The 16,832-nt window shown below is 42.7% G+C and overlaps 2 protein-coding genes across 4 annotated transcripts in view; both read left to right on the top strand.

Moving 5' to 3' along the window:
- Positions 1-4,372, top strand: part of gas7.L (growth arrest specific 7 L homeolog) — a 104,189-nt gene extending 99,817 nt beyond the window's left edge. For 2 of the 3 annotated variants that reach the window (XM_041575416.1, XM_018233867.2), the window contains exons 13-14: positions 2,141-2,239; positions 2,522-4,372. In XM_041575416.1, the coding sequence (XP_041431350.1) occupies positions 2,141-2,239; positions 2,522-2,635 (213 nt within the window). In that variant the 3' untranslated portion in view covers positions 2,636-4,372. 3 annotated transcript variants of the gene reach the window in all.
- Positions 4,373-14,178: 9,806 nt separating this feature from the next.
- LOC108701193 (E3 ubiquitin-protein ligase TRIM39) lies at positions 14,179-15,612 on the top strand. Its single transcript, XM_018235495.2, has one exon. The coding sequence runs from the start codon at positions 14,179-14,181 to the stop codon at positions 15,610-15,612; it is 1,434 nt and encodes a 477-aa protein (XP_018090984.1).
- The last annotated feature ends 1,220 nt before the right edge of the window (positions 15,613-16,832 follow it).

Raw genomic sequence — 16,832 nt, 5'->3', positions numbered from 1 at the left:
GGGCCCCCCCATTAAAAAAACATTTGTGGCCAGGGCCCCCCATTAAAAAATATTGGTGGCTCGGAACCCACATGGGGAAAAAAAATTGGTTGCCAGCCCCCCCCACATTATAAGAAAATTGGTGGCCAGGGCCCCCTTTAAACATCCATGTAAAAAAAACTTGCCCCCCCCAGAGTTTGAAAAAAAATTGGTGCCCAGTGCCCCACCACACAACAGGGACCACAAAGGGTTACCTTTAGGGGGGCCCTACCATGTTGCACTTACTTCAATAGTATGGCCCACCTGCTGTAAGTGAGCTGCCAACTACAGAAGGGAGGAGGGGAGCAGCATTTTTTTCCCTTATTGGTCACAGAATGTTAAGTTCCAGTAAAGCTGCATGGTGATTGGATGAGCTGGAGGGGAAGTTCAAACCTCAGTTATCCAATCCGCAGCTCAACCAGGACTTAAACTCTGTGACCAATAAGTGAAAGTAATGGACAGAAGATACCTCCCCCTGTGCTCCCACCCTGCCTTCCCAAAGTCGGCAGCTCTCAGAAAGCAGGGGGCCCCGGCTAATCAAGTAAGTGCGGCAAGGCCTAATCCCTCAGGGCCCCCTACAACTCTCTCCCCTATCCCCCCCTGATGGTGGCCCTGCTAGGAACATCTGAGTACTGGGGTGTTTTCTGAACAAAGATTTTTAGTGAAGCAGTATTCAATTGTATGAAATTAAATCAAATGTGAAAAACTGGCTGTGCAAAAATTTTGTTAATTTGAATGCATGTAACTGCTCAATACTGATTACTGGCAACACCAAATTGGTTGGATTGGCTTGTTAAGCCTTGAACTTCATAGGTAGGTGTGTCCAATCATGTGAAAGGGTATTTAAGGCGACCAATTGCAAGTTGTGCTTCTGTTTGACTCTCCTTTGAAGAGTGACAGCATGGGATCCTCAAAGCAACTACCAGATCTGAAAACAAAGATTGTTCTGTATCATGGTTTAGGGGAAGGCTACAAAAAGCTTTGGCACAGGCACAGTTGCTGTAAAACCCAGGTCTGGCAGGCCAAGAAAAACCCAGGAGCGGCATATGCAGAGAATTGTGAGAATGGTTACAGACAACCCAAAGATCACCTCCAAAGACCTGCAAGAACATCTTGCTGCAGATGGTGTACCTGTACATCGTTCTACAATTCAGCGCAATTTGCACAAAGAACATCTATATGGCAGGGTGATGAGAAAGAAGCCCTTTCTGCACTCACTCCACAAACAGAGTCACTTGTTGTATGCAAAAGCTCATTTAGACAAGTCACAGTCATTTTGGAACAAAGTGCTTTGGACTGATGAGACAAAAATTTAGTTATCAGGTCATAACAAAAAGCACTTTGCAGGCGGAAGAAGAACACCGCATTCCAAGAAAAACACCTGCTACCTACTGTCAAATTTGCTGGAGGTTCCATCATGCTGTGGAGCTGTGTGACTACTTCAGGGACTAGGGCCCTTGTTAAAGTTGAGGGTCAGATGAATTCAACCCAATATCAACAAATTCTTCAGGATAATGTTCAAGCATCAGTCACAAAGTTGAAGTTACTCAGGGGTTGGATATTCCAACAAGACAATGAACCTAAACACACTTCGAAATCTACAAAGGCATTTATGCAGAGGGAGAAGTACAATATTCTGGAATGGCCTCACAGTCCCCAGACTTGAATATCATTGAAAATCTATGGGATGATTTGAAGCAGGCTGTCCATGTTCGGCAGCCATCAAATTTAACTGAACTTGAGTCATTTTGTATGGACGAATGGTCCAAAATACCCACATCAAGAATCCAGACACTCATCAAAGGCTATAGGAGGAGTCTAGAGGCTGTTACATTTGCAAAAGGAGGCTCAACTATGTACTGATGTAATATCTCTATTGGGGTGCCCAAATTTATGCACCTTTCTAATTTTGTTATGATTCATATTGCATATTTTCTGATAATCCAATAAACTTTACTACTTTACTCTACTCCCCACCCCGTGCCGACTTGTGCCCCCCCTCTTGTTAGCTATAGAGGAAGCAGACTCCAGGACCCACCTGCAACTGCGGGGTCTGCTTCCTCTATATTAACTCCACTGTGTATAGAACCTATAACTCATCCTATTAATGGGCCCTTTGCAGGAGCTTGAGAGACTGGAAGTGGAACGGGTTGAGATGATCCGTCAGCACCTGTGCCAGTACACGCAGCTACGGCATGAAACTGACATGTTCAACCAAGGGGTAAGTGTCTCATCTAGAAACTAAGGGCAGGTACCCTTATGTTTAGAACAAACACAGATCAATACACAGTGTATATACAGATATCTGTATACACACATATATATATTTATATACACATATCTGTTTATAAAGATTTAATACATGTTAAAAGAAATAGAACATTCATTTGTTATTATTCGGGCAGCCATATCATCCAGAATTCCTTTAGCTGATCAGGAGAATGGGATCCTGTGTGTCCTACAGTTGCTTACTTACCTTTGCTTATCATCCTTCCTTGTGCAGACGGTAGAACCAGTGGATCAGCTGCTCCAGAAAGTGGACCCGGGCAAAGACAGAGAACTGTGGGTGAAGGAGCACAAGACGGGAGACATCAGGCCAGTGGATATGGAGATATAGACTTTTACTCCTGCAGATATTTGTACAGCAGAGACCTGGACATTGTACATTCCTGTACCCAACACAAGAGTATCGGACCCCCCAAGTGATTGGGCTTCATGGGGCACCACCTCAAGCACCCCCAACCTTGGTACCATCTTTGGGTACCAGGGAGATCTGAGGATGGGTTTGGATAATATAACATCTTCCACTGACAACTCTAATGGATCTACATTGTTCACTTACATTTAATTTCTGCCACAATTTCTCCTTTTTGTAGCTCCCATAGCAGGATGGCTCCACTGCCTCTAACCCCAGGAAACACAGTCCCTGGAGCCACATTCTCGTTCCAACACAGGCAGCGATGGTATCAGTAAGGGCTTGTGCCAAGGGACAGCCAATAGGGGACACTGTAGAGAAAAAATAAAGGGAGAAAATACATTTATTCTGTAATGTCCCTTATGTAAATGATCCTTCCTTGTAAAAAGGATATCAAAGAATTCTTAGAAGGAGAAATGTGCAATAATGGGTGCAGTCTTGTAATGGACTGATGGGCACCTATCGATTGAAATGTATAGTCAAGTTCCTTGTGCTGCATGCCTTTTATTTCTAGTTACTGGATATATAGGCGTTAGCCCAACTAGCAACCAATCATAACAAGACAAGTTTTGTCGAGCATTTCCCAGCATTCCTCTAACTTTGATATTAGAGCACAAACAAGTTTATATTTTGCAATAAAATTATAATGGCTTACAGTATGACCCTAATAATATGTAGGGATTTATTGCAGTTCCCCCTCTTGGCTCCCAGATTACACAGCCAGAGTGGTGATTGGGGCCCCTCACTGCTTTTCAACCTCTGATCCACCAGAACATCCACAGTGAGACGAAAAGGACCAAATAATGTGGTGGAGAGAGAGGGATAATTCCATGTGTGGGAGTATAACAGTCTGTGTATCATAGAATTTTTCTAAGGACTTGTACATAGGGAACGACTCTTCTCCGAGCTTCTCACCAGCCACCGGAATTCCATTGAACGGGACTATTCTACCCCTAATGGGGAGTCTCTCTGTTGTTGTACTAAGCGCATGTCCAGCCAACCGTTGTCTACAATGAACTGTCACAGCCATCATGAACCTGCTTCCCTGTTTGTCCCTATGGCTATTTGACTGATCCCTCTGCTGAACATTTTCCTAATGCGAGATGCAGACTGCAACGGCTTTAAGACCTCAAAAGCAATAAAAATAATCAAACATCTTAATGGAAAAGAGCTTGCAATCACTTGCTTGCTTTCATCTGGGGGCATTTAAAGGCTACAAGGGTGCCCTTAAAATAAAAGGGTTTCGTAGCTCCTAAGGCTTTGTATGTTGGGGAGGGGGCAGTCAACTTGAACCCAAACTACCTGGCCCATTCAATTGGATATAAGGATTCCCAATCACTTATTCTGTATCCTGTAATTCTTTGGGGGATACATAAGCTAAACCCCAACTTTGTTCTCTAAATGCAGAGAACAGAGTAGTAAAAATCATAAGGGAATACACAAGATATACCCATGTATATATATATATATCTATGTGTGTGTGTATGCGTGCGTTGTCATACTGTCCTTTTATGTCTCAAAGGCTTGCACAGAATCCCCCACCCCTGGGTGAATGCTCCCCTCCCCAAATTCTCCTTTGTATATTGTAAAGGCAAAGAATAAAGAAAAAAATGCAGAGTATATAAATACTAATTTAACAAAATAAACTTGATAATGGAATGGAAAAGTCTCTGTACGTGACTTGGACTCCTTGGGTAAATACACTGAAATACAGGGTGAAAACCTTTGGCTCTGAAGTTTGTGTGCCAGCACCATGTGGAATCCTGTTTAATGAGTATGAGGTACCTGTGGTACAAACTGGGCAAATCAGACTGACAAAGGGTTAAAGAGCAGAGGAGAATAAGCCCGAAAGGTAAGTCCATAAAGCCTTATTGTGGCTACAATAAGTTGCATTTGGCACAAGTTGGGTTGCCACCTTTTCTGGAAAAAACAACCTGCCTTCCTATATATTTATCTTTTTTCCCTATTAATAATATTTTGCTCAAGCATTATTTTTACCGGCCAGGCCGTCAAAATACTGGCCAGATGGCAACCCTAGGCACAAGTAAGATGCCAGCATGTCCTGGAATTGGGAAGAGGGAAACAGGAAAACAGTAGCATGACAGGGTAGAGCAAAGTTCACATTGTACTGCCATCTACGGGAATACAGGGGAAACAGTGGATGGACAGAATTACTATTATTAACATGTATTTTTAAAGCACTAAGGGCCAACATATTCCACAGTGTTGTACAACAAATGGGTGTAAACACTGAAAATACAAAATACAAGAGCTAAAGAAGGCCCTGGCCAAAAGAGTTTACAATCTAAAAATATAAACATCTACTAACTTCCTTAGCCCAAGTCATTCTGCAGCACCCCAACAGCTCGAGTGGGCAATTATGTCAACCCAACAGAAAAGCCCCCTTTTTCTAGCACACCCTGTTTCAAGGATTTTCCCACCTGGGGTAGGATTAGGCAGATAGGAGCACTCCCCAGGTCTAAAGCACGCACCCCTGTTAGTGAGAAGTACTATTCGTTTGAACTATAGCAGTGTAACTGTTATGGCAATGTTTTTATATATCTGTAACTTTATGAGCGAAGGGACTGTGTCGTTCTATAATGTGCACTGTTGGTTGTGACTCCTACACTGTAGCAGAAGCCAGTTGATTAGCAAATCTGCAAAAGATCTGATTTTTGTCACACTGTGTCACATTCAGTCACAATTTCTAAAGGAAAGAGAAATGAAATGTGGTGCCCATTTAAAAAAGCAGGTCAACGTTTCGGTCTGTATCTAAGACCATATTCAAGACCATAAGCTGCTTAGTAAAATGTTACAGGTATAAATAGTTAAAACACCATAGCACTCATCCACTCACAAGCTGTCCTAGATGTCATGTGACAGTTAACTCAGAACTCCCCAGATTGGGAGGGGCATGGATGTGAAAACTTCTTAATGTCAACTCTGTGAAAGAACCGACATTTAAAACGTAAGGATGTGTGGAACTGGAAGTTACAAACAATGTTACACCATTTAATGATAGCCAATAAAGCTTTGCAACAAATGTATCAAACTGACAAGCCTGTTAACACAATAATAACATTATCGCTATCTCAAAAAACAAAGAAGGGAACAATGTTCATTTAATCCATTAGGTTTCAAAGTATTTAGTTTTTTGATCCAGAACACCTCTCTCTGGAGTAATATTTTGGATCTGTCTCCACCTCTCCGCAGTGGGGGGATATGATCTATAGCTATATAGTGAAATATAGGTAACCTATGTCCCTCTTGTAAAAAATGATTAGCCACTGGTTTGTTAGTGTGGCCATCTCGAAAGGCAGTACTGATGGCTGAGCGGTGTGCGTCCATATGTAAACGTAATGTCAAATCTGTTTTGCCAATGAATATCATGTGTCATTTCTGTCACATGACTCACTGAAACTTGTGTATTATAATAAATAAAGTACCCCCAGTTGCAAAATATGAGGATATTAGAAATTACCTCGGAGTTCCATGACCTGTATAAAAACAGTCGGCCTTCGATGTCCGTCCACGCGTAATCATAAAGTCTGATCAGTTTTCCCTATGTAAGACAACCCACATGGGCAGGTTATGAGGTAGATGACATGTGTAGTTACACAAGTAATGTATGTGTTTAATGAGTAATTGCTTGCCAGTTTGTGGGTGTAGAAAACTATTCCTGGGTGTCATATCCCTGCAGGAAGTGCAGTTCGGACAATTAAAGAACAAAAAAAAAGGGATCATTCCGTAGCCAAGTACACTGTTTGTTCTGGTAGCAATTAATGGGATCGCTCTCAAATTTGCACATCTCCTGTGACACACCACAGGTCTATCTGGGATTATTTTTGCAAGACCAGCATCTGCCTGTATAATGTCCCAGTGGTTTTTAATCACCTTTTTAATGTTATGGGAATGTGTGGTAAATTTTGTACTGTATATAAAATTGGAGTGTTTCTCACCCTTCAATAGTGGTTCCTGTCTGCGTCGTCTGGCCGCTGTCCAAGCCTGGCCCAGGATTGGTGCAGGATAACCACGGTCTCTAAAGCAAATCCACATTTCGTTGAGTTGTTGCTCAGCCATCACTTGATTAGAGTTATTCCGAAGGACCCAACAAAATTGGGATATGGGTAGCGATTTCTCCTTCATTATAGCAGTTGCCACCCACCAACAATGAAATCGCTACCCATATCCCAGTTTTGTCTGGTCCTTCGGAATAACCCTAATCAAGTGATGGCTGAGCAACAACTCAACTAAATGTGGATTCGCTTTAGAGACCGTGGTTATCCTGCACTGATTTTATATATATATATATATAGATATATATATATATATATATATATATATATATATATATAAAGGCTGCGGAATCAGCTGAAATGTCAGTCTGCTGCTATTTTATTTAATAAATTCTTGATCCCCTTTTTGCAATTGTATATATATATTTATATATATATCTATATATATATATATATATATATATATATATATATATATATATATATATATATATATATATATATATATATATATATATATATTCTTATCAGTTAAAACTGAAAATGAAACTATGAATGGGGAGGATCATGACTGTAGCTGCAGGCTACAGCTCTACATGCACTATCATATAGGTTATAGGTGTGGCCACATAACTTTATTTTGCTGCACAAATAAAGCTGAAAGGCACCAATTCCAAAGGCTATAATAGTTGACGGAGGGAATGCTTTGAACAGAAAGAGGAAGAGATAAAGCCCTTACACTGCAGCCACCCCCTTTCCAGTAGCCGGTGACAATGAAAGTGATGTAGCTTCAGTGCCAGCTGCACCCAGTGTATCCTGAAGGGGATTAAGAGGGAGACACCTTGGATCTGTGTGAAGAGAGAAGAAAAGAAAGTGTTTCAGGTTCTGCCCCTTTTCACTGATACTAGGGCACAGCCAAGTCTGCAGGAGTGTCCATCCAGCACGTGCCCCAGGGATTATTAGCCATCGAGCAACTGTAAGTGCAAACTCTGCTCCCATTGCATGAAAGGGGTTTGTATGTATAATATGTGTTTGTTTGCCAATAAATCTTGCAAAAAAGCTAAAATTAAGATAGAAAAGGGTATTGCAGCGAGGAGTAAAATTAATCCAAAATTATTTTTTAAATATATAAATAGTAAAAAATAAGCAGGAAGGAGTGGGACCCTTAATATCAGAATGGGGTCGGCTGGTCGATGAGAACAGGGAATTCACAATCACAGCAAGTAGGTAGCAGCCATTTTGTGAACAATGTTACTATGTCCCCTAGAACATAGGGGACCTGATGCCTATTTCCATGTACTGGTTACATAATTATAGACAGTGAGGAGGGAGGGGAAATGTGAGGAGTTGCAGTGACATTTAGCATGTGCAGAATAGAAAGTGAAAGTAATTATCTGCCCTGCCACTATGCCTCTGGTATAGAGGTGGAGCAATCAATATATGATTGACAGCAGAATTTTTTTTAAAAAAAAGGGTATATAACAGGTATAGATGTTTTCATAAAAAAATAATTTGGGTTTTATGTTTAATTTGAAAAAGACTTTTATTATAGAGCTATTTATGTCTTTAAGAAGGATATAAAAGAGCTGGAGAGAGTGCAGAGACATACAAACTACACTGGTTGGATGGAAGACTTAAATTATGAGCGGAGACTGTCAAGGTCCCACTGCGACTCCTTCAGTTACATTTAGTTGGAGTAACTATAGCTTATCTGAAAGCAGTTCCTTCATGAAGTGCTGACTCTTACTAAAAGCACATGGCCAGGCCAAATGACCTGAGATGGCTGCCTACACACCAATGTTACAACTTGTTGGTTCAGAAACAAAATGTTATATGGTAGAGTGAATTAGAGTGTAAACAATGTAATTAAGAAATAAAAACAACACCATAAGAATCACGACAGATTCCCTATAATCTGAGCAGAAAAAACTTTCACCTAGAGTCTTCATATGGTAAATATGGTGATACATTTTTCTCCTAAATGCAAGTTGGTATGCTGATCCTTCACAGATATCTAAATTTATTTTGTCAAGCACCCACCACAAATATTGGGATATAGTGTGGACACGCACACATGCTTGCACCAGTGTATAGGTTTGAGATAATGAATTCGCTCATTGACTATAGTGTCCTCTGTGGTCTGTGCTTGCAGTGATTGTTGGGTTTGAGGGTTGAGGACAGAACTAATATTTTCCCTCTTTTCTGAACATAGACTGAGATTCTCTAATCCTTGGCTGTTCTTTTCCATGGTTTGGCAGAACATTCCCCCTGGGTAAGTGAATCTAGTATCTCAGTACTTACCCAGGTATAGAGGTCTGTGTGTCCTGCTCCTGGGTTGCTCTCTTATTCATGATCAGACAGAAATCTCCCCCCAAGTAAGTGAATCCTATATCCCAAATAACACTACCCGTATATAGCACTATGATTCTCTGCATTTCCTGCTCCTGGACTGCTCCTGGTGTTGAGTAGCTGGGTTCTATTACTAAGGTGGGGCTACTATTTTGTTTACGTCAGTGCAGTTTACACATGACCAGCTACATAAGGAGCTGGGGACATCCTGACCTTTGCCTGCCTGACTATTCTTTGAACTCTGCCTGTACCGACCCCAGCGTGCCTGACTATTCTTGAGCTCCGCCTCTACCGACCCCGGCCTGTCTGACCACACTATTTTGTCTACTCCTTGAGAAGTTGGTGTTGCCTTCCATCCTAAACTAAGAAATGAACGTGTCCCTTCAGAACGCTCAGAATTTGCTCCTCTCAAATTAAGACCTGTCTATATCTGAGTATCAGAACTCACCGAATGGAAGAGGTTTTGATGAAAGCTGACCTCACCTACACCTCCCTCCGAAGATAACAGTCACTGGAAATGGGAACAGGACTGTACCTCAGTAGCGGAGTGGGCAGGAGTGCCGAAAATCCAAAACGTCAAAGCAGGCAGGGATGATCAGAAGAATGGTCAAGACGAATCCAAGGTCAATGCAGGCAGCAAACAGCAGAAGTCAAAACAGGCCGAGTCGAATCACAGGAATCAAGTTTGAAGAAAATAGCTTAGGAATCAACACAGGAGCGATGATCACTTCGCAATGCAACAAAGTTCAAGGTGACCTTTTAACCTATAGCGCCGGCGTCAAAAAGGGCGCGAAAAAGCGTCAGCGTCAGGACGCCGGCGTGACGCCCGCAGAGCGACCGCGACGCACGCGACCGCGTCAAAACTGAGCGCCCGCGAGGCGCCCGCGACGGACGTAACCGCGACGAAACCGGGCGCCTGCGTATGACGTGGTGCTGGTCACGAAACTGGAGGCACCATCTTGAAAAGGGGCAGACATATCCTTACACTGAGTAACTGAGGGCTCCTCCCAAAGCCAAAGGCGGCTGCTACAGGTGGTAGCGGAGCCGTGACCAGGGAGCCTAGCACCTGTTCTGGATTCAGGGAGCCGTTTGTGACAATTACAGTCAATGAATTACAGGAAACTTCTCTTCTAAAACCTTTTTAAACAAATACAATTTTACCTTTGGTGTTTTCACAGTCTGTCAGAAGTGGGAAGTGGTTGTGTATTGATGATATGGGACATTTGTTTTCCTGTGGTTGACTCAAATGTCCACAATGCCTTATAGGATTGTTGCAGAGAATAGATTGGGCAGCTGTGAGACACTCCAACCAAGTGCTGTCAGTAGTTGCAGTACATTTTTGGAGCTGTTTTTTTTAAGAGACCACGATAAGAGTACAATTTTGCAAATGTATCACAAAGCTGGTTTTTGAAGTGACTTCCATTGTCCGAGACAATGGACTGGGGAATGCCATGAATGGAGAAAATCTCATTGCATAGGCTGTCAAATACAACCTGTGTGGTTTCCTTATTGATGGGAATACCTCTAACCATTGGGAGTATGGGTCAATCATAAATGTGAAAATACCTGTAACAAATCCTCTCTTGTACCTTTACATTTTTAGCATGAATAAGAAATGACATAGACAACTTCAATATATAGTATTCATCATTAATGGTAGGACTCCATGAGCGATTTTGTCGCGATCCGACACACTGCGACAAAACGCACGCAGCGTCTGGATCCGACAGTCGGATCGCGTCAGATCAAGGCTGCAACACCATGCAACAATTGTATCTCTTGCCTTATTTTTGTCGCATGCAACAATTAGCATTTTTGTTACTGAAAGGTTTAGTAGGAGGCATGCCTGTGTAGGACACCACGAACGATGCAATTGTGATGCAGCGTGCAGCGTCTGCATCCGACAGTCGCGTCGGATCAACGCTGCGACACCATGCGACAATTCTCTTACCTTATTTTTGTCGCATGCCTTTTGTCTAAGCGCGTCGGATCGCGACAAAATCATTCGTGGAGTCCTCCCCTAAAAGAAATTTGACTCTGCAGGAGCACTGCGATGCATTGTCTTGCTGGTGCAGGCTCATAATTCAATGTATATAGAAACATGTCGAATAGTAACATGGGCATATAATTTTTCTTTTGCAGCGGCACAAACACATATGCTGCACTCCCATGAACTGAAAGCTTGTTCATATTGTGAAAAAGTACTAGGCCAAGGACCTCCCTATCCCCTGGCATTTCTCATCATCCTCAATAATGACACAGAGACTTGAGTGGTGGCAAAATCTGTGGAGGTCACTTTCTTTGTTTAACAATTTTGATAAAAAGGACTAGGTACATCCTGACCCCCAGCTGCGGCTCCTAACATCAACTTGGGCATTGTGCCCACACCGTAATGAAAAACCAGGGAGCAGGGATTATGTGGCAAAGCGACCTCTGTGACCAACCAGTAGCCCATCCTCCTGCTCCCAACCATGTGCATAACTGGCGCTAAGCACAGCCTCTTGCATGACAAGACCGTGCAGTCAAAGTCTGCTCCACACTCGTGACTCTACAAAGGGTAGACCTGCACTATAAACGTCCTTTCTCCTGGAGCCGCACTGACGTTAACACCTTGGAGCCACAGCTGACTCAGCGATGTACCGCTGACCGACACAGATAATGGTGCCCCAGAGGAAGGCATAACCCTTCGTTGCGCGAAGCCAATTAGCACCCTCAGGGGAAAATTCCTTCCTGACCCCTTCTAGGCGATCGGTCACGAAGACCTTGGAGCACCTTCTTTCGAATGCATTTACATATGGGTGGGAAGGTGGGAAACAAAAATCAAAAGTTAGTCTACCTGCCTTGGCTTCTACACCTCTTTCAGAACCTGTTTCCACTGCTCCAGCCCCCTGTCACTTCCTCCAGTCTGCCCCCTTTTTTCCTGCCGCCAGGTATCTCCTCCTTTGACCCTTTGTTTCAGTCTGGGGGAGGGAAGGGGGCTGGGGGCAGCTACGAGCAAAACTAGACCCACGCCATGGGGGATGGGGTGCCCTGCCTAATCCCATCTCGTCCCTATACTGGCCTCATTTCCCCTAGTGACAAAAAGTACTAGTGACAGGACCCACAATACTTTGCCACTGCAGCCCAACAATATTTAGTAACAAAGACATATAAAACAATAGAGTCACATCTGTTTGGAAGGTGATGTTGCAGTGCATGAAAAATGTCACACATGAGTGAGAGCAAAACTGTAGCATCAGAGGAAGACAGAGAAATAGAAGAATAACCAGGAGGGTTTACCTGTACCAAAAAGTGAATCGGATGTTGCCCAAACTGAATCAGGTCTGTCTTCAAATGAGTCAGGAAGCACAGAAGCAAAAATACAGACGGAAGTGAAAAAGCACAGCCAAATACGACATAAGCTTTAGTTAACAGATCCCATCCAAGCAGACTGACAGGGCAGGTAGGTGCATAGACAATAGATTTATAAGGATAGATAGTTAATCTGGGGTTTGCTGGCAAATCCTGTAGTGCAGACTGAATGAGTAGAAAGAGTTCAATCGGGAGAAAGGGCAACAAATACAGTAGCACCGGAATCAAGCAGGAAGGGTGTGTGAGTGTAAGAGTAATTCTAAGCAGCATTGACATTCATTGAGACTGGTTGCTGGGGGGGGGGGCAGGCAGAGAAAAACACAGGAGTTTGAGAAAGTTGAAAGTGTAAATTATTGTGCAACTGAGAATTATGGGAATTAGAATTAGCAGTAAACTGGTGTTTACGTTTCCAACATTACCCGGAAAAAATGTCAACAGATAACACTTCTCCTGTAGCTGTCCCGAGTATTGCCTGGATTCCCTCTAAAAGGGTTGATGCACTTGGTTACTGATTCTGACCAGCGGGCCAGATTGTCAACCCAGGGATCTATATATGGGATGTCAACTTTTAATCCACAGAATTTGTTTTGGACGTGGCTCTAGTAGATTTGGTCACAATATTTGCCATGACCTGAGCACTAGGTCTAGCGTCTACACCCTCCAGCAGAGGCTTGTTTTCTTCCCCATCACTATCCTTTGAAGGTACAGGGTGTTTTAAGGTGGATGGGCCATGAAGTCTTCTGACTTCAGTGTTAGGGTGCCTTGGAGTTTGAAACAACTGGCCATGATTTATTTGGCCGTCAGGACTTCTGCCTGCAGAAAATTCAGGGGAGTTACTGCTTTTAGTATGTCCTGAAACATCAGCCCAATAAGAATCTTCATTACTGGGGCTTACTAGGGACTGTCTGTGGAACCAAAATTTTGGGACTGTGTAACCTTGTGCCAATCTAGGGTTGCACTCTATGGTAGGGCATATTTAGGGCGGCATTTAATTGCTCCTGAGCATCCATATTAAATTATTAAGGGCTAGATATAGGTTTGCTAAGCAAGGAGGAGAGGCTGGGTGTGATGGCTCAGCTGGAGCGTATGCCGGGGAGCATAACCTTTCTGTTGGTTGGCATAAGCCTGCCAGATATAATGGCATACAATGTGTTTAATAAAATGTTTGCCCTTATCCTTGATCTGGTCTAACAGACTTAAAGTTCTGAGGGGACAATACTACCATTTCTGGCCAGGAAAACTCAGTATTCTTGTCTTTGCCCATCTACTTGACCCATCTGGTGTGACACTTAACAAGGGCCTTGCAACCTAACAGGGTTTTAGGGTACACACCTCCTCTAGCATAGCTACAGTCCTGTCTCTTATTCCAACTTATGTTAACCCATTGACCTGTGGTACAAGGCCATGACATTATATATGCACAGCCTTGTATTACCTTACGGGCCACCATTAACTTCTTCCTGCCCACCTGGCTTAAGTTTTTCTCTGTGTTTCCAGGAACCGTGGGTTCACTTAACATTTTATATTTCATTATTTTTTCCCTTTATACAGACAATTACCTGTCATGGTTGGGCTGTTCTCATTATCCCATCACTGGTTACATAGCAGACAATTTATGTTAAAAACAATGTTTTTTTCAACTGGTGGCTGAGTTAATGACTGTAGCTCATTGGTTCAATCTGTTTATGTGTCAAGCTCTAACCTTGGGTTCTCAGTTCAAATCAACCCTCTCCCTTCTTTGTTTCAGTGATGGCATCGGATACCTTACTGGAGGAGTTAAGCTGCTCCGTCTGCACCAGTATTTTCACAGATCCTGTAACGTTGATGTGTGGCCACAGCTTCTGCCAGGACTGTATCACCAAAACTTGGGACTGGCAGGAAGAAAATGAGGAGAAAGCGTCATGCCCTGAGTGCAGACTGGCATTTAAGAAAAGACCAGATTTGAATAAGAATGTGAAATTGAGAAACATAGTGCAGAAACTTGGGTGCAGTCAGTCACAGGAGCAGGCGAGTGGCCCCTTGTGCAATTACTGTATTAACTTTGGTGGAGCTGCTGTTAAATACTGTCTCCAATGTGAGGCTCTTCTCTGTAACAACCATGTGGATGTGCACAGCAAATCTGAGAAACATGTCTTATGTGAGCCCTGCACCTTTCACCATAAACCCCTGAGCTATTACTGCATGGATGAACTGTATAGTATCTGTGAGGGCTGCCGTCAGACTGAAGAACACAGAGACCACCAGGTATTGCATCTGAATGAGGCCTCTGAAAAGAGGAAGGAGAAGCTGAAAACATTTCTACAGAAACTGACAGCAAAGAAATACGAGACAGAGGATAGGATTCATTGCCAGGAGGACTTATTCCAACTTCCAGCCCCTGACATGGTTCATCTCCTAAACACAAAGTTGAAGCAGCTCTCCTGCAAAATCCATCATGTTGAGAAGCTCTGCAGAATGACTGACCCATTCACTGTCCTACACGGGTGGGATCCTGACAGGGCTGATGTGATTGATGTTGAACCAGAATATATTAGGGGTTATGGTTACAATGATATTGATGCTGTTGGAGACCTGAATGAAGTGATGGCTCCAAAATTATGCAAAACGCTATGTGATATTGTGACTGATATAAAGTCAATGAAAGAGAGAAAGTTATATAGGAAGGAATATATAGACCTACAACTGGATATCAATACAGCTGCTAACAGCTTAAATATATCAGATGACAGGAAGGCTGTTTATTCAACGGCCATAGACCAGGGTCGTCCAGAATCCCACCATCGATTTGCATCTAGTTATGTTCTAAGCACCAGGAGTTTCTCCTCAGGGAGACATTACTGGGAGGTGGAGGGCAGTGATTCTGGGATCTGGATGGTGGGAGTGGCCTACCCTAGTATAGAGAGGAAACAATGTGGCACTTGGACAGAAGACGAGAAGTCCTGGTGGTTGTGTAAGAGAGGTGGAAAATATTCAGTGAAACACAACGGAATGGCTATTGAGTTGCCACATAAACCTGCCTGTTCCATACTAGGAATATATATAGAATACGAGGGAGGCCGTCTGTCTTTTTTTCATTTAAGTTATCCAGTGAGACACATATACACCTACACTGCCACCTTCACAGAGTCCCTTCATGCTATATTCAGCATAGGGTCACATGGCTGGGTAAGAATTAAAGGCTAAAGGAGTGGTTTACCTTTATGTTAACTTTTAGCATGCTATAGAATATTCTGTTCCGAGCAGTTTGGCAATTTGGATTAATCCTTTTTAATAGTTTCTGAAATGTTTGTCTTCCTCTTCTGCATTTTTCCAGCTTTCAAATGGGGTCACTGACCCCACCAGCCAAAACTATTGCTCTGTGAGCTTACAATTTTATTTTTATTATCATTGTTACTTTTATCCTTATCTTTTTTTTTTCTCAATTCTGTTTATTAAAATGTTCAGAAAAGGTATTATTACGGTGTTATGGTAGTACGTTGTATGTTTTTAGTTTTTTAAAAAACGTAATCAATAAACTTGACTGAGTACATTTCAGAGATGGTGTGGAGTGACATTTATTTATTACAAATGTAAGAAATGTGAAACCACATACAGTGAGTCCAGCTGTGCATATCAGTAGTGGCGTAGGGGGCCATCATGGGGGAGACATCTTGGGAATGGGAGTTGGTTACCCGGCTAATGATTTTAGAAGATTGGAGTGTGGGGCATTGCTCCTTTAGATGGGGTCTCTCTCAAATGTCTTCTAACAGGTCTAATTGAGCGACCCATACTAAGATTTATCAAGACAGTTTCTTCTCATATATGTCAATTTGTATAAAGGTGTAGCTTTCTGATTAAGATCTAGCCAGCATAGGACTGTTGGTCCAGAGGTAGCCTTCCAGTGCAGGGCTATGGTCTTTTTTCCATACATAATGAGAATAGATAATAGGGTTCACTGAGCTCTCCTGACTGATACTTACTCTACTGAGTAGTACCCATGGACTCTATCATAATTCACCTGAACAGAGTAGAGTCTTCTCTGTTCAGGTGAATTATGATAGAGTCCATGGGTACTATTAGGTCTGTTTTTGATTGAATATGTTGCAGTACTTGCTGCCTGAAGGTGTTTATTACTGGGCAGGTCCAGACCATATGAAAGTAGTCTGCAACTGCAGTGGGGGGTCTGTGTTAGATTAGGGTGCATTCTATGAAGTCTTTCTAGGGTAAGGTAGGTCCTATGTAAGTATTTCAGTTGGGTTAGTTTGTCTGTGCTGCAGACCATTCCCTCAAAACAGGAGTCTAAGGCATCTTCCCACATTTCATTATCAAGTGTGGGTATGTCTATCTGCCATTTAGCCTGGAGCTTAGCTAGTGGGGATTGCTAATTGTTGTTAAAGGAAAACTATACCCCCCAAACAATGTAG

Source organism: Xenopus laevis, chromosome 9_10L, assembly GCF_017654675.1.
Source record: "Xenopus laevis strain J_2021 chromosome 9_10L, Xenopus_laevis_v10.1, whole genome shotgun sequence".
Lineage (NCBI taxonomy): Eukaryota > Metazoa > Chordata > Amphibia > Anura > Pipidae > Xenopus > Xenopus laevis.
Note: the sequence above shows the minus strand (reverse complement) of the source record. Positions and strands in the feature narration are given on the sequence as shown.